Raw genomic sequence first — 18,675 nt, 5'->3', positions numbered from 1 at the left:
GGGGGGGGGGGATCCCACATTCCCTAAGCAACAAGTTCGTAGTATTTCAGACACCAGCATTGACTCTAGCACCATCAAAGCTTAGCCGTTTGCAAGGGATAAAAAAAGGTCACATCGCAGGGTCAGACTGAAATTTAGTGTACTTTTGAAGCGAGGTGCAAAGACCTCATGCAAATGAGTGTCACTGCAGGTAAATCTGAAATGAGGCCAGGCGCTGGTTTTCACAGCTATTCCGCTCTACTCTTCCAAAACCTTTTTCTGCACAAATATTCCCCTAGATTCTACTGGACAGAAAGATTTACAGAACAACACTGTAACTGATCTGGTGCGGAGCATCTCTATTCTTGGCTGTTCCATTTTGGGCCAAACACGGACCTCCAGTTACTGATTAAATCCAGTCCCATTTTCATCTGGGAAATTCTTTTTTTTTAAAGAGGCATTAGACATTCCTTTCTTCACCAGCCCCCTTCGGAGGTGAGGCCTTGCGTCTCCCCCCCTCCCCAGCACGGGGCTTTGATTCTCCTCAAACCCCAGGGTTTAGCCTCGTTTGGAATAAGGCGGAGCCGAAACCTGCCTTCTTTTGGACTTTTGAGACAAGTTTAGTATCTGGCTTTCAGAAACAGAGCCAAGATACACAGGGAGGAAACTTTACCGAGTGGAGGTGGGGTCTCAGGACACCAAGCCCAGTCGCTTGTTTCCCGGTTCACTCCATTAACCCGTGTGTGCTGTTTTTGCCAGAGAGGACCGCCGGGCGTGCAGGGACCCCCTGGGCCTCCGGGGCCCCCGGGTGTACCGGGCATCGACGGCATCGACGTAAGTTTCTATCTCCAGGCCCCCTCTGCTCTTCCACTCTTGCCCTTTCCCACCCTTTTCTCCGGCAGCTCGGCTAGTTTTTTAGAGACAGCTAGGTGCCCCCGGAAAAGGCAGGATTGGAAGTGTATGAGCCAGGAGCTGGATCCTAGCTGCCTGGGGATTTTCTCGGGAGGGAAGTAGAGGTGCCCCTGTTGGTCTAGAACTTCCACCATTCTGCCCCTACCCTGCCCCGGACGGTGTGGTGAACACACCCGGAGTTCCCAGCGGGATCCCAAGCGCCTCCCATTTATGGGCTGCTCTCGCCTTTTCTCCTTTCTTTCCAGGGTGAGCGAGGTCCGAAGGGTCCCCCTGGTCCCCCGGTAAGTTGATCGTCGCTGTTGCGCTCCACTTCCCTCGCTTAGATGTGTCTTGCAGCTGCGTGAGTCCGAAAGGTCTCATCTTTGCACCTTTTTTCTCTCCTTATCTCGGCCTCTCCCCACTTAGGGTCTCGCTGGAGAGCCTGGAAAGCCAGGAGCTCCGGGCAAGCCGGGCACGCCAGGCGCTGACGTGAGTACGCGCGTGTGCTGGAGAGCGCGCCCAGCTTTGTGTGTGTGTGTGTGTGTGTGTGTGTGTGTGTGTGTAGGGGGTGGTGGTGGCTATAGTTGTTCATTCTTGAACGGTGGCCCTAAACTTGGCCTTGTGCGAGCGCCTGATGGCACATAGCACGGGGAACTTCTGCAGAGAGGCCTGCGAATGTGGCCACAAGCAGCAGTAGCATTTCCGCTTCTCAGAAACCATGATGGATACCCGGTTTCTGCCTCTCAGAGTCGAAACTCCCAGCTGAGCCCGCTTACTCGCAGTCCCAGGCCAAGGGATGCTAGGCGGAGGGGGCGGGGGAGGGGGGAGGAGGGCGCTAGAGGGTACTGCCCCACGGGCCTCTGCTGGGACTGGGGCTCACAGCGGGTCGTCTTCGCGCCTGAGTATTCCCTGGCACCCAGTGAATTAGTTTAGAAAAAGGATCTGAAGGCAGGTGAAGGGGCAGAGTTCTTCTAAATCCCGAGCGAGATGAAAAAGAAAGATAGGTTTAGGGAGAAGGCCTGAAGTAAGTTGGGGTGCATGGCTATGGGACAGGAGTAGGAAAATGGTCAGCACACATGGAATAGGAAATTCAAACACCAGTTTTCCCTCCTTCCACGGTGTTTTCCTGGCTGGCTTCTCTGACAAAAATGAGATGATTAGGGCTACTTAAAGATTGGGAACCAGCAACCTCTCTTCAGTTTACCCTTCACACTCCTCTACATCCTAATGCCCCCTCACCCCAATCTGAGGGAAGCTCAAATGCTGAGTTATATGGTAAACCTAACACTGAACAATATTTATTCAGAGTAAAATGACTTTAGGACTCTAAGCTTCTCCACTCTGCATGCATTCCATGAATACTTATTGAGGTCCCACTATAGACCAGTACTTGACTTTGTCACTGGGATACAAAGTCAAGTAAGATATGGCATCTATTCACTGTAAGATACAGTGGTGCATCCCTCAAGCTATCCTTCAAGTTATCACTTGATGTGGTTTCCAAAAACTAAAGACTTTTCTTAATGGAATTTTAAAAAACAACCCATTGCCATAGAGTCAATTCTGACTCATAGTGACCCTAAAGGACAGAGTACAACTGATCCATCAGGTTTCTGAGGAGCATCCAGGTGGATTTGAACTGCCGATGTTTTGCTTAGCAGCTGTAGCACTTAACCACGACACCACCAGGGTTTGCAAATGGAAGAAAGCACCTGAAAACTTATGATTTTATTTCCAAGTATTTTAGACTTAAGAGAGGTCCTTCATTTTGAGAGAAAATCAAATAGCTGAATTTTAGTTGGTAATTTCTATAAGGATTATCATAATGAGGGTATTTGTCTGTGCTATTCAGTGCTTTATGAGATAGACTTTGTTTTATATTTCAAAACCCCTAGTTTCAACTTTCCATGTATGCAAAGTGGCAGTTTATGAGATCCCCCAAGGACTAATATCTGGAGAATACAAACTGAATATCAAGCAAATATTTGGATAATACAACCTGAAATTATATAATTTGTTGACTATCAAGTTCTTCTTAGAAATACTGTGAATTACTTGAAACTGTCACACCATAATAACAAAAGTGTCTGATAAATATAAACCAATTGCGATGGAGTTGACTCCAAGTCCTGGTGACCCTGTGTGTGTCAGAGTAAAACTGTGCTCCTTAGGGTTTTCAAAGGCTGAGTTTTTGGAATACATCACCAGGTCTTTCTTCCAAACTGCCATAAATACAAGGCCACTAAATAAACTACGAGCCCGATTATTCAGTACAGGCTGGATTTATTTTTATATTCCTTTGAAAGTTGGACCAGACTTTTGTTTTGGGTGAAGAGAAAATTTCTGATTAAATTAAAAAAATTTTTTTTTGTGTTTGAAACATGAACCTGTCATCTAAAGTCTTTTTTTGCAATTGAGTTGCAATATAATTCCAGACAGAGGGCTAGACTTAGCTGTACCTCAATCTAATGGTGAGTTTGTATCTTGCTCAACAAATTCTCTACCCTTTACTCTTTGATTTATAAATTAATTTCTCCACTTTAACAGAAGTTTTGAATAAACAAATGAAAGTGCTTTCAAATATTTAGAATTCAATGTAAATAACAATTTACAGGGAGTTTTTTTTCTTTGTCTATAGTTGTAGTACCATAATGCAGAACAAACCAGATTTCAAATATTAAAAAAATGTAACTGAGTAAGGCTCATAGATTATAGAACTTTGACTCTAGAAGGCCCTCAGGGAGAAGCTGATAGGGCATTTGAATCAGTCTTCCTGGAACTGAGAAGGAAAGAAGAAAAACAGAAAAGGAGAGAAAAATGTAGGGAACCCATGTATGTGCTAGTATTTTAGGCATTTCCTAGAATTAAATGAAAAATTAACTATACTAATTTGCATTTGTATAGGTTTTTTTCCCCAATCACTTTCACAGACATTATTTCCTTTAATCTGATGATAACCTGGAAAGTAGGTTGGGCTAATATTATTTTCCACAGATGAGGAAACAATAATTATGAGGACAAGTGATTTCCTCAGGGACCCAGAGTTATTTAGTAGCTAAGATAGCAAAAGAATTCAGATTTCTTGATTTGTAGATTCACACTCTTTCCAGCTAATTCTGCCTCATGGACACAAATGAAGTTCCCTGTAAGTACATGAATAATTGGAGAAAATAGGGAGAAAAGAGTGGTAGTGAATTTTTAGTATCTGTGTTACCAACCAAGAAGAATGCTATGGATAATTCAATGTATAATAAAAACTATTTATAACTGCATATTTTATCATTATTTGTAAATATTGGTATTTTTCATATTCTCCAAATTTTGAATTGGAACTACATGGGGTTTATAAGATTCTGGAGCTGAAAAGTTTTCTTACTCCGCTCTTTGGTTCATTTAACATTTTAAATCTTTTACTCTAAACTGAGAATGTATATCTTTCAGAATAATGAAACATAGTAACTAGATCAGAGTTTGCGATTTGTCTCTGGCCATAGTTGAGCTAAGTGAGTAGGAAAGCTTCAATAGTCTTTTCTTGGTAGGTGAACCTGAGTGTAGTGGTAGGATCTTAAACCTCCAACCTCTTTGTCCTCTGCTCTTTGATTCATTACAAAACTGGGTTTTTAAAATAATATTAAAAAATGGTTAATCAGATGATGTTTGGAAGAATCTGAAAAGAACATGGTTCAAAGCTGATTATCTTATGTTGAGTGCAGTTTTGGCAGAAAATGTTAAAATGGTCATGGTGGCTATGCTTGTAGAGCAAGCCACTGGAACGCTGGAAGGAAATCACTATTGAGAACTGGTGTCCTCTGCCAAGCAGAAGTGTGGAAGATCAGAACACAGTCAGCTTCAATGTCATCCCATATAGAGCTCTGTCTTTATAAACATTCATATGAGAGCAGTTCTTTCTGTCATTGGTAATATTTATATTTTCTCTGCCATTTCTTTGAAATAAGATTTAGAGAGTTTTTATTGCAAAAAGAATTGGTCAATGTTCAATCATTTCAGGAGGTAGCATATGATCAAGAGCCAACGGTACTGAAAGAAGAAGTCCGAGCTGCACCGAAGGCATTGGAGAAAAACAAGGCTCCAGGAATTGACAGAATGCCAAATGAGATGTTTCAACAAATGGACCCAGTGCTGGAAGTACTCACTCATCTATGCCAAGAAATTTAGAAGACAGTTACCTGGCCAACTGCCTGAAAGAGATCCATATTTATGCCTATTCCAAAGAAAGGTGATCCAACCAAATGTGGAAATTATTGAACAATATCATTAATATCACATAAAAGTATAATTTTGCTAAAGATCATTTAAAAGCAGTTGCAGCAGTCAATCAACAGGGAATTGCCAGAAATTCAAGCCAGACTCAGAAGAAGATGTGGAATGAGGGATATCATAGCTGATGTCAGACGGAACCTGGCTGAAAGCAGAGACTACCGGAAAGATGTCTACCTGTGTTTTATTGACTACACACAGGCATTTAACTGTTGTGGATCATAACAAATTATGGATAACATTGTGAAGAATGGGAATTCCAGAACACTTAATTGTGCTCATGAGGAACCTGTAAATAGATCAAGAGGCAGTCATTTGAACAGAACAAGGGGATACTGCATGGTTTAAAGTCAGGACAGGCGTGCATCAGGGTAGTATCCTTTCACCATACTTATTCAATCTGTATGCTAAGCAAATAATCCAAGAAGCTGGACTTTATGAAGAACAGGATTGGAGGAAGACTCATTAACTACCTGGAGTATGCACATGACACAACCTTGCTTGCTGAAAGTGAAGAGGACTTGAAGCACTTATTGATGAAGGTCAAAGACTACAGCCTTATGTATGGATTAAACACCTCAACATCAAGAAAACAAAAATCCTCACAATTAGACCAATAAGCAACATCATGATAAACAGAGAAAATGTTGAAGTTGTAAAGGATTTCATTTTACTTGGTTCCACAAGCAATGTCCAGGGAAGTAGCAGTCAAGAAATCAAGATGCATTGCACTGGGCAAATCTGCTGCAAAAAACCTCTTTAAAGTGTTAAAAGCAAAGATGTCACCTTGAAGACTAAGGTGTGCCTGATCCATACAATGATGTTTTGAATCGTCTCATACGCCTGTGAAAGCTGGATGATGAATAAGGAAGACCAAAGAAGAATTGACGCCTTTGAATTATGGTGTTGGAGAAGAATATTGAACATACCATGGACTGACAAAAGAACTAACAAATCTGTCTTGAAAGAAGTACAGCCAGAATGTTCCTTAGAAGCAAGGACAGTTAGACTTCACCTCACACACTTTGGACATGTTATCAGGAGGAATCAGCCCCTGGAGGACATCATGCTTGGTAAAGTAGAGGGTCAGCAAAAAAGAGGAAGACCTTCAATGAGATGGACTGACACAGTGGCTGCAACAATGGGCTCAAGCATAACAACGATCGTGAGGATGGCATAGGACCAAGCAGTGTGTCGTTTTGTTTTACATAGGGTCACTGTGAGTCAGAACAGTCTCGACAGCACCTAACAACAACAACATTGCAAATTGGATTTTAAAAATTATGTTGTATATACCCATAACCAAACTCATTACCGTTGAGTCAATTCTGACTCATAGCGACCCTATAGGACAGAGTAGAACTGTCCCATATGGTTTCCAAGGAATGGCTGGTAGATTCGAACTGTAGAGCTTTTGGTTAGCAGCCGTAGGTCTTAACCACTGTGCCATCAGGGCTCCATGTGACATATATTTCAAATCTCTCCTTTCTTGCCACGACTTTGGTTTAAATTCATTCTTCTTATCCCTTCCTTATGGGCATGTAAAATTAGAAAAATCGGAGCTTGGTTATAATTTTGCACCCAAAGGACAAGTATGTTATTATCATCAATAATATCAGTAGAGTTATCCCTGTAGGTACTATTTGCTGTGATATGCTCAGAGAGAGCTATAAAACAGAATTCTTTATTATAGCATCCTGAGATGTTACGTGGTTAGGGTAGTGAGTTATTAAGAAATTATTCTGAAATATCAGTGTACATGGAAGTAGTTAGGCATTAAAGAAAAGTGTTAGTGCCAAGAAGTAGAGTGTCTGTGATAATACCTAGATTTTTTTTTTGTATTTGCAGAATCTTTCCTGAATGAAGTTTTAAGCTCCATCCATCCATCTATCCACCCACCCACCCACCCATGCATCCATCCATCCATTCATCCAGGAATCCTGTTTTTTACTTCATAAGAACTCTTCACACCATCTAGAACAGTGCTGAATATATAATAATGATTATATTAAGAATAGCTAACATTTATTCAGGGACGACTCTGCCAAACACTTTGCGTGTAATATCCCATTTAACCCTCTAATGACCATAGAGGTAGATACTAGTATTATACCTATTTTACATTTAGTTAAGCAACTTGCCCATAGTTGCACAGCAAATAAGTGGCACAGTCAGGATTTGAAACAAAATAAAGATGATGTGAAGGAACAAGTGTAATGTCCTTCTATCTAAAAAGCTAACTTAGATTAACTTTATTCAATACTGCTGTATTGAGTGCCCGTTAGATGGCAGGGGTCAAATACTGGGACTATAGTTCTAGTCCTTGTTCTCATGGAGTTTACATTTTTGTATATAGTTATTTTATAAGAGTTCACTGTAACATCTGACATCAGAATTCATCTTCAATGGAATTCAAAGAACTTCCCAATGATAGACATAATTTATCATGCTTCATGGGAGACTTTAAATAAGGAGTGACCTGGAAGCAGCATCAGGTTATCCAAACATTTACTTGATTCTGCTTTATTATATTGCAACTGGAGTTCTACCATATATAGTACAACCAAACATTTCGAAGGACAGAGTAGCAGGGGCGGGGTTCTGGGGACCATGGTTTCAGGGGACATCTAGGTCAATTGGCATAACAAAGTTTATTAAGAAAATGTTCTGCATCCCACTTTGGTGAGTGATGTCTGGGGTCTTAAAAGCTAGTCAGAGGCCATCTAAGATACATCTATTGGTCCCATCCCACCTGGAGCAAAGGAAAATGAAGAACACCAAAGACACAAGGAAAATATTAGCCCAAGAGACAGAAAGGGATGCATAAACCAGAGACTTCATCACCCTGAGACCAGAAGAACTAGATGGTGCCCAGGTACCACCAATGACTGCCTTGACAGGGAACACAACAGAGAGTCCCTGACAGAGCAGGAGAAAAGTGGAGTGCAGAACTCAAATTCTAGTAAAAAGACCAGACTTTATGATCTGACTGAGACTGGAGGGACCCTGGAAGATGTGGCCCCTGGACTCTCTGTTACCCAGAACTGAAACCATTCCCAAAGCCAACTCTTCAGACAAAGATTAGACTGGGCTATGGAACATAAAATGATACTCGTGAAGAGAATGCTTCTTAGCTCAAGTAGATACATGAGACTAAATGGGCAGCTCCTGTCCGGAGGCACGAAGAGAAGGCAGAAAGGGATAGAAGCTGGTTGAATGGACACGGGAAATCTGGGGTGAAAAGAAGGAGTGTGCCGTCACATTATAGGGAGAGCAGCTAGGGTCACATAGCAATGTGTGTATAAATTTTTGTATGAGAAACTGACTTTAACTATAAACTTTTACTTAAAGCACAATAAAAAAATTGCAATTTTAAAAGTTACTGTTCTTTAATAAGTAGTTATCATTGCTAGAAGATGGCTAAAGGGCATTAAGTGCATCTAACTGTAAGGCAACAATGAGATTATTTGTGTTTAATTCCTGTTGAGGAAACATTTCATTAACTCTCAATACATTATTGTCTTGTAGTTAGAGAGACACATAGTATTTTTATTTTATAAATGAAGAAAAAGATGTACGTAAACCTAAGTAAATGGCAGAGCCAAGGCTATTTGTCCCATTAGGCTTAGCTATTAGAATGTTGTAATTGTTATATTGCATTTTTTTAACGAATTAAAAAAAAACCCCAAAACACTGGGTTGTGCAAATGGTTAGTGAGCTTGGCTGCTAACTGAACAATTGGAGGTTCAAGTCTACCCAAAGGTGCCTCAGAAGAAAGGTCTGGCAATCTACTTCTGAAAAATAAGCCATTGAAAACCTTATTAGCACAGTTCTACTCTGACACACATGGGGTTGCTATGAGTCAGAGTACATATATATATACACATGTATATATATATTATGATAAATAATGCAGTTATCAAGAAGTTAGAAATACGATACAATTTATCAATATAAAGTAACTGGCAGGCAGATCTCATGTCAAACATTATCATTGAGTAAGAATATAGAAATGTATTTCTTTATAAATATTTGCATCGTACATACATAATCACCCTGTAGATAATTAATAAAATGGAGTAATTCACCTAGCAGTTTGCCTAAGCATGCTATGATAGTTCTAATATCATTTATCTTGTTTTGTTAGGGATTAACAGGACCAGATGGATCCCCTGGCTCCATTGGACCAAGGGGACAGAAAGTAAGTTAACCACCTGATATTAAATGCTGAAGTGTAATTTTATCGAATTGTTTGCAAGTCAGCTAATGATTAAATTGTGATCAGCTGAAACACACCTTTTCAACTAAAATCATGTTTAAAAGCACAAAGATGGAGTGTTTTAATGATTTCAGTATTTATGCAGTTTACATATTTATATATTTATGCTACAAAAAGCTAAATATAATGAGATTATTTTTATTTCTAGGGAGAACCTGGTGTGCCGGGACCTCGTGGATTGCCAGTAAGTAAACTTAAAGCGACAGAATTGAATATCTATCTTTGGTAAAATTCTGCCATAGTAAAATTTTAAAAAGCAGTTTTCTACATAATATACACAACAAAGGAATTCATGACTTATTTGGTGTAGTAAGTTTTCCCATTGTGTTTCTGTGAGTAGAAAAATTTTGGAGAAACTTGAAGGTACAGTATAAAATACATATGTCTATTTGCAAGTGGTATTTCCCAATGGGCCACTCCTTCTGCCCCATTGATAGAAAGCATTTTTTTGCATAACGACAGTAAATCTAAGTATTCAGTGTTTAGACCCTGGCATCACAACACTTTCTTTGCAAGTGGTTTTATCTCTAGTGAAATAACAGCTAACCTAGCTAGTCTTTTCCTACATTGCACAATTTAGCAGATTTGTGTGTATTTGTATGTATAAGAGGATGAGGTTCTCAGGCTGCTTTTTTTTTTCTATTTTGCGCTTCATTTCCTTTTTGTTCTTGTCCTTAATCTCTATTTTTCCTCCTTTTTTTTTTTCTATTTGCACTGTTTTCTTTTCCATATTTCAGTGCATGTCAACTTTTCCATTATAAGCCTATTTTCAAAAGTGAATAGCTTGCTGGCCTTTCTCCCATATTTCTAAACTCAAATCTCAACATCTTACAGAAATGCCTTTCTTTTTTTTTTTTGTGAAATTTGTCAAATGTCTAGGTCTCTGATAATGAAATAATTTATTGATTTCTTCAGTATCCTCAAGCATGACACCTATTTCCCAAATTGATTCATGTATTTAAAATGTTCAAATACGAGTAATTTTTCAAAGGATGCCTTGAAAGAGCCCCACTTACGATTAAAACATACTGGTCATGTGAAATTCTTTCTTGTTTTGGCTGCCAAAATAATTAGAAAAAATAATTATCGGGGGTGTGCGTTGATTCCACTGGTTGCTTCATATATGGATATCTTAGAGAAGCAAGTCTGGTATAACAAACTAACATGAATATGGTATCATAGACAGCTGTCAATAAAAGCTGTCTTAACCCATGCAGGAGAGAAAAGAGTAAAGAGATCTCTTAACGGAAAAAGATTGAATGTGGAAACAGAGAGAGAATGGGGGTTCTAGGTGACTGATGTTTAGTTTTATTAAATTCAGCAAGCATTTAGTTAGGGTTTATTATACAGTAGGTCCTGTGCTAGGAATTAGGGCTCTGAAAATGACTAAGATGTGGTTTTAATCCTTGATTATATGCAGTTTGGTGTTCCTAAGAAGATATAAAATGTAAAGAAGAGGGAGGCAGAATCACTAGCTTTAAAATAAAATACAGCATGTTAAATTAGAATCCCATTGTAGGTTATTTCAGGAAGGACACTATTTATTTTCAATATCTACTGGATTTGGTGTTTGGAAATATACCCGTATTTGTCAGAAGGGGTCTGTTTCTGACCCTTTTTCTCTCCCTGGCCTCTCTGTACTGAATGTTTGTTTGGAGAACTTCTAAACATCACTGATGAATTGAACAGCTCACTGTATTGCCTTTAGTGTAGGTTTATTATAAAACACCACAAAAGGAAAAAAAAAAAAAAACCTAAAAAACAACCTTTCAGTTGTCAGGCTGTGATGTACCTCTTTGTGAGTGATGGTAAGTTCTCTGGAGGGCAAGCATGGATGACTTCTTTGCTTTGATTTCTTAAAAAAAGAGTTTGGAAGAAATATTTCTGGTAAGCTTAGACATCAAAGGAATGTTTGAGGAACTGAAACATGCCTTTGCTTCCTTAGAAGCAAAGCCATGCTTGCTTTTCTTTATCTAGGGCTTTCTTTAGAATGAGCATCATATATTTATTTAGTGGTATAGTTTATGGTTTATTTTGGAGCTGAGTTGTGTCTGCATCCGTATTTATACTGAGTATAAACTACATGCCATAAAATAATTTTATTTTTATGTTTTAGGGTCGTGGTATTCCTGGACCCCCTGTAAGTATAATTTCATCATTTGTTTACATAGTCCATAAAAACAGCCTATTTCTCAAATCTCAGCCTTACTCTCCAGCCAACATTCTACCAAACAGTGTCTACAGTGTCCTACCTGTATGATGTTAGGTAGCTAGTAATGGCAGTACCTCTATTCTGCTAACCAAAATATTTGACTAATTTAGGAGATCTTTGTTCTATTTTAAGTAGTTAAAGTTTGATCAAACATGTTATTGTCTCATTGGAAACCAAAGCTAGCACAGATACGTAATTCTAAGTTGGTTGTTTAATATATTTAATATAATTTATGTTAGATTGTAAAAATACCCATAAATCACTGTGTCCCTTTGATCTGATAATTTCAGGGTCCTCCTGGGGCAGTAGGACTGCCTGGAGAGCTTGGCCGAGTTGGATCAACTGTGAGTACCATAGGGCATTTTGACAGACATTTGTTGTTTTAAGAGAAGCTGCTACTAGGGAAAGCAAATTATCTTAACTGTATACTTCCTTTTATAAAACCAAAAATGGCAGATGAATTTCATTCCAGTTCATAATATTGATGGGGACCAGGAATAATAATGCTACTTTATTTTTAAAGAGTGATTTTATTTTTTTCCCCCAAAGTTTTCATCCAAGATTTTCTTCTTGGTAGCTGAAGTAAGTGATCAAGTCAAAGAATGTCACCTACATTTTATAGACTCACAGCCAGGATTGGGGGTCCAGTGTCTTTCGTATTAGACTATCTGCATGAAATGAAGAGTGAATAGCTTCAAATTATTACCATGTATATTTGTGTTACCAAACAAAAACCAAACCCGTTGCCATGGAGTTAATTCCAAATTGAACCAACAAATTGCTGGAAAAAGTGTTTCCTGTTAATATTCAGTAAATATTTAAAAAATGTTCAGTAGTTATATGAAGGTAGGTAATTGTAAACTCACTGAGAGAAGTAGCCACATATTATTCACCTTTCTTGCTACTCTACATGTGCTTACTATTTGACAAGTTTATTATTGAACAAATGAATTAATATGAAATGATTATAAACAACTGCCTCTTATGCCATGAGACCAGAACTGGATGGTGCTCGGCTACCATTATTGAAAATTTTGATTAAAGATTCTATAGAACAATCCTGATCAAAAGGGGGAAAATGCAGAACACAATGTCAAATTCCCATGGAATCCAGTCTTTCTGGAGCCATAGAAGCTGGATGAACCCCTGAAACTATTGCCTTAAGATAATCTTTAAACCTTACACTTTAAACAAAAATACCTCCTGAAGACTTCTTAAAACCAAACATCAGTTTAGCTTAACTAGCAAAGAATGTCTGCTGTGAGCATTGTACTCTTTTAAGAATGGGATTAAATTGATAATGACTCAAAAGATTTGATAGGAAGCTTAGGGGGCAGTGAGTTTACATGTTAATGGGGGAGGAATAATTCAGGAAAGGAGAGCAAGAATGGTTGCACAACTTGAAGAACATACTCAATGTCACTGAACTGTACATGTAGAAATTTTTGAATTGGTGTTTATTCTGCTGTGTATATTCTCAGCGACAACAGCAACAAAAATTGTAAGATGCTTTGGCTTCCTACGGTAGAACACCAAGTAGGAAAACATGCCAGAAATAAACTTTGGATATTAAGACTAACTGAAATCCATTTTCATCTTAATGACTTATTTGAATTTAGCCATCTTTGATCTTCTATTCCATTTGCAAGTGAGTGCAGTGACAGCCTAAGTGATAGATTGTGGGTGAGAAGCTCCAGCGAGGGTCAGGCACTATGGAGATCAACCTTCCACGTCACAGCTTTAGGCTGGGCACACTCTTTGGTGCAGCAAACCATTTTTTTTTTTTGGCCTTGATTTGGCACTACCAGTATTGGCTGTTTTGGCTCCTCTGTATATCAAGAAGAAGAATACGTAGTGTTTGCAGTTTGTTTTCAGAGTAGATAGAGTGATCATCCTATAGAGAAGAATTGACTTAGCTTTTTTACCTTGTGTCTCCCTTTGCCTTGTTTTATTCCCTCAGTAAGACTGGAACTCCTTTATTGTTCTAGTTTTGTAGAGCTAATTGGATTATGGGCCTCCCATTGATTTTGGTGGCAGGTCTATGCATGGCTGAGCTCTGCAGGGGTTTCTATTAATACCATTCTCTCATGCCTCACTAGCTTTGTGTACTGTGTTTTGACACATGTATAACCACTGTGTCACAATTTTCAAATAACTTAGGGTGACCCTGGGAAGAAAGGACCACCTGGCCCCCCTGGCCCTCCAGGACCTCCAGTAAGTGATTTGTGGCTTCAATTTCTCTTTGCTTCTGAGAGTTGGGACTGAATATAAGAACCAAAATACAAGTGACTATTAATCGAGCCATTGATGTAAAGCTCCAACCTGGCTACCAATTTTCTTCACCCACTGAGAGCATGGTTCTTTTTAGGTTAGAAAAGTGGAGGAATCACAATAATTTAAAAGGTGGTTTTTGCAGGGCAAGTCTTGCTCATTACATTTGAAGTCCTTTGTTGCTTGTGATTTCTCAAATGTTCAAAACTTAGACATATAAAAGGAGCATTTTCAAATAAACTCATTTCACAAAGAGTTTATACACTAAGAAATTTAAAAAAAAGACATTTAAGTAGATAACCATATTTTTAATTTATTATTCAGAGTCCCCATATTTTCTATTCTGTCTCTCATTTCATCTCTCTTCAGTCTCCTGAAAGAAATAATCTATGTAAATTTAGGGTTCTCCAAAAGGAATATGCTCGTGAGTCAACTTTCAAAATATTAGCATATTATATGCTGCTATTTATTCATTATATTTGTTGAAATAATACATTTGTTATATTTTTGTCCAGTGAACTTTCTATTATTATTAAGTTTGAATGAACTATTTAATTACATTCTTAACTTTATTTACTTAGGGAGCAATTGGCTACCGTGATGGCGATCCATTGGTAAGATGTTTTTCTTTGTAAAAAAATATGGTTTTAACTAAAAGACCATGTAATCTGTAATGAATTATCTTTCAAATAATCTTGCTGGGATGTACTGTGTTTTACTCAGGTTACAGAGCAATCTGCAGCACTAGTGGGCTGGTTGCTTGTATATACTCTTATTAGCCTATAAACTAATTCATCTGTTACATAGCTAAGGGGTGCTTTTCACTAGAGCACCTGGATTTTAGGAGATGGAACTCAAATAACTCCCTCTGAGCCTTGTTATTTATAGGATAATATTCAAATGATGTTGGTAAACTTCACTAAATGCAATTTTGGTCCATTTGACAAGGGGATATGAACCTCAGTGTAGAGTTATTTCAGTGGAAGGGGAGAGGGAAATTGGATGAGTTCATAGTAAAAGGTAGGGTATAATAGGTTTTCTGTAAATATTTTATTTCTTTAATAAATCAGATTTAAAGTAAATATGGCAAATATTAACATTTATTAAATATGCATGGTAGATACATAGGGGGTTTTTAACATTCTCTGTACTTTTATGTAAGCTTAAAACATTTCCAAGTATAAAAAATGACATTAAAAAAAAAGAAAATTGATATTCTGAGTTATTTGATGAATATAGTTGCATTGGAGTTCTATAGCTGGAATCCCTAAAAATATCACCTGACCGTAAAGTGGGGGGCTGTAATTTATATTCTCTCTTTCTTTTTGACAGTGTCCCAATTCCTGTCCACCAGGTCGCTCAGGATATCCAGGCCTACCAGGCATGAGGGTAAGAGAAATAATTTGAGTGTTTTATTTTTTAGAGTATTATCCATTGACAAAATGGAGTCTTTGCTTTAGGCACTGGCTTCCTGGTGCAGACACACTCCACTTTGATAGATTAGGCAAGTGTCTTAGTTACGTAGTGCTGTGGTAACAAAAAATACCACAGTGGGTGGCTTTAAAAAACAGAAATTTGTTGTCTTATAGTTTTAGAGGCTAGAAGTCTAAATCCAGACATCAGCTCTGGGGCAGTGTGTGTTGGGGGCGGGTGTCTTTCTTTCCTTGTCAGTGGCCCTGGAAGTTCCTTAGCATTTCCTTGGCTTATAGATGGTCTCTTCCCCCTGTGTGCCTGTGTCTATTCTGGTTTTTGAATAAGGCACCACTCAGAAGAGATTAGGTGTAGGACCCATCTATGTGGTATGACCTCATTAACATAACAAAAGAAAATCCCTATTTCCAAACAAGGTCATATTTACAGGTATAGGGTTTAGAACTTCAGCGTAAGTTTTTTTTTTATATTAAATGTCATATCAGTTTATTATTACCTGTTCATTGTCAAATAACAAACTTTGAAATCTAAATTATTCCAGTTGACCTTAGTAGGAATCATGCTGGTCTGTAGAAACTAGGTCTTTTGAACATCCCTTATCTCCCAGCTGCTTACGTTTCCCTGTTAGGTACCACTGTTTAATCTGTGACCCTTTCATGTCATACCTTGGTTTCTTAGTTCTCTTCTCCACACAAAGGCTTAGAGCTCTATTCAGCTAATTTAAATAATAGATTATGGAAGAATTAGAAGAAAAAAAAGAATGATCTTGAATAGAAAGGTAGCAATGTTTTAATAAAATCACTTCGTAGTTAGAGGATCTTTTTTTTTAATTGTACTTTAGATGAAGGTTTACGGAACAAATAGTTTCTTATTAAACAGTTAGTACACATATTGTTTTATGACAATGGTTAACAACCCCACGACATGTCAACTTTGTCTCTTCTCAACCTTGGGTTCCCTATTACCAGCTTTCCTGTGCCCTCCTGCCTTCTAGTCCTTGTCCCTGGACTGCTGTGCCCCATTAGTCTCATTTTGTTTTATGGGGCTGTCTAATCTTTGGCTGAATGGTGAACCTCAGGAGTGACTTCATTACTGAACTAAAAGGGTGTCTGGGGGCCATACTCTCAGGGTTTCTCCAGTCTCTGTCAGGCCAGTAAGTCTGGTCTTTTTTTGTCAGTTAGAATTTTGTTCTACAATTTCTCCAGCTCTGTCCAGGCCCCTCTGTCGTGAGCCCTGTCAGGGTAGTCAGTGGTAGCCGGGCACGATCTAGTTGTACTGGACTCAGTCTGGTGGAGGTTGTGATAGTTGTGGTCCATTAGTCCTTTGGACTAATCTTTCGTAGTTAGGGGATCTTGAAGACATTTCACATTTCATTTCCTTATCAGGAAGAGAATGGAGTAGGTGACTTCTGGAAGACGTTTAGTCTGCCAGGCCCTAAGTGCCTTCAGTGACAAGCCTGAAATGATTTAACTTAGTTTTCATGGCTGTGTCAAGGTATTCTTAAGCCTATGTCATACTGAGTGGCACTGAGATGAGGAAGAGATGTGCAGGTGAGGTCTGGGAGGAGTTTTCGGCACGGAGCTTCATGATCCCAGAGATGTGCTGGTTCTCCCTCGTGCATCATCAATGCAGAAACTCCTCAACATAACATTTTAGGGGACACAGTTCAATCCATAACAGCAAGTCTATTCAGTCCTAGAAATTTCAGCCGGCACCCCAGACAGGTGCTCCTACTGAGACACAGATGTTTAATTATCCAATTCCTCTGTGGTTCAGGGAAGAAATACCAATAAAATGCATTGGGCTGAGAAAATCTAGAACGCCAAATCAAGGTTCAGAAGTTTGCCTCCTACAGACGGAATTGTGCACATAATGTATTTGAAACTGTTTTAGTTTAAAAAAAAAAAAAATGGAAAAACTGCAAAATGAGCAGGAAAAGAGACTTTCCGAAAGTGTTTTTCTCTCACTCTGCAGTCATAATTACTTCAAAAATTTCCATAAAAACAAAAAATAAATACCAAATGCTAAGGATAGATGGCTTTCTCTCTCTAGCCTCTGAGTCCAAGCTGATTTTGAAAAATTCCAGGTGAATGGAGTTCTGCTATGATCTGAAAGGCCCTGAGGCACTGTTTTTCCAGCTAAGGTAGTTCTGGTAGGTTCCCAGGACTACAGAAGACTTGGGCCTGGATTGCTGTCTTCTTTTCCATAAAGACTTGCACTCTTGGAACAAGAAAGGCTCTGAGAGGTGAATGTTCTGACAGACTTAATTTTGGAACATTTGAATCTCATTTTGCCTCATGTTACTTTCTAAAGCACACATATTCTTAGAATAGACAACTGGACAAAAAAAGATAGGAATCTTCTTTTCATGCTATGTGGCCTTCACTGACTGCTCATTATTGCTTTCCTTTGCACTTAAAATTTTGCACAGAAGAGGCAGAAAGTTGTGCATCTGGGGAAGTCTGCTTCTTATACCAACCCTTCTTCCACCATCAGGAAGAAGGTGGGTATACAGAAGGCAGGAGGGTTTTCAGAGCAGCTTCCAGAGAACAGGAGATGGCCAGATGAGATGGGTGAGGGCTGTCACCTCCAGGAAGTAAGTTACTGATGCTAGAGAAGACTAATGCCCTTAACCCAACTGTGAGAGGAAGTTAGGGAAATTGCAATCGAGGGAACAGTGGGTAAGTATGAAAGAATCATATTGCTTAACTAGGTAATACAGTGTTTGTTATTCTAGAACAGTAGTTTACTATTAGCTAAAACTGATAGTTACTATCCACAGCAGTCATGTACAACACATGGAGCTATTATGATCATTTAAGGCAGTAATTTTCTTTGTGACATTACCTTTTCTTAGTAGCACATTGACACAGCAGTGAGTGAGATCACTTTATGAGCCTTCTGACAACTTTCTGTTCCCAACTCAATACAATTTTTATTTATTTATTTACTTTATCTGTTAGGGTCATAAAGGGGCTAAAGGAGAAATTGGTGAACCAGGAAGACAAGGTCACAAGGTAAGAAAATGGATATTTAGTGGGTTAATTGTGATTAGAAGGTAGTGTCACTTTCAGTATAAGAAATTATAAGGAATAATAAAGCATGATATTTTACCTTTGCTTTTTCTGTGATGGTTGGTAAGTCCTCAGAAAATGCGTCAACATCCTGACTAAGCATAACATTCTAAAGTTGTTCAATTACAAAAAACAAAGAAAGCACCATGCATTTTCTTTCTTTCTTTCTTTCTTTTTTTTATTGTACTTCAGGTGAAGGCTTACAGAACAAATAGTTTCTCATGAAACAGAAGTACGCATGTTGTTTTATGACACTGGTT

At 38.6% G+C, this 18,675-nt stretch overlaps 1 protein-coding gene across 1 annotated transcript in view; it reads left to right on the top strand.

Annotated features, from left to right (window-relative positions):
* Positions 1 to 18,675, top strand: part of COL9A1 (collagen type IX alpha 1 chain) — a 97,345-nt gene that overhangs the window by 30,809 nt on the left and 47,861 nt on the right. Inside the window, exons 8-18 of the mRNA XM_004381358.2 lie at positions 739 to 813; positions 1,137 to 1,172; positions 1,297 to 1,359; positions 9,296 to 9,349; positions 9,576 to 9,611; positions 11,544 to 11,567; positions 11,930 to 11,983; positions 13,800 to 13,853; positions 14,492 to 14,524; positions 15,243 to 15,299; positions 18,305 to 18,358. Of these exons, the coding sequence (XP_004381415.1) occupies positions 739 to 813; positions 1,137 to 1,172; positions 1,297 to 1,359; positions 9,296 to 9,349; positions 9,576 to 9,611; positions 11,544 to 11,567; positions 11,930 to 11,983; positions 13,800 to 13,853; positions 14,492 to 14,524; positions 15,243 to 15,299; positions 18,305 to 18,358 (540 nt within the window). The remainder of the gene's footprint in view (positions 1 to 738; positions 814 to 1,136; positions 1,173 to 1,296; positions 1,360 to 9,295; positions 9,350 to 9,575; positions 9,612 to 11,543; positions 11,568 to 11,929; positions 11,984 to 13,799; positions 13,854 to 14,491; positions 14,525 to 15,242; positions 15,300 to 18,304; positions 18,359 to 18,675) is intronic.

The sequence above is a fragment of the Trichechus manatus genome, unplaced genomic scaffold (assembly GCF_000243295.1).
Source record: "Trichechus manatus latirostris isolate Lorelei unplaced genomic scaffold, TriManLat1.0 scaffold00083, whole genome shotgun sequence".
In the NCBI taxonomy this organism is placed as follows: Eukaryota; Metazoa; Chordata; class Mammalia; order Sirenia; family Trichechidae; genus Trichechus; species Trichechus manatus.
Note: the sequence above shows the minus strand (reverse complement) of the source record. Positions and strands in the feature narration are given on the sequence as shown.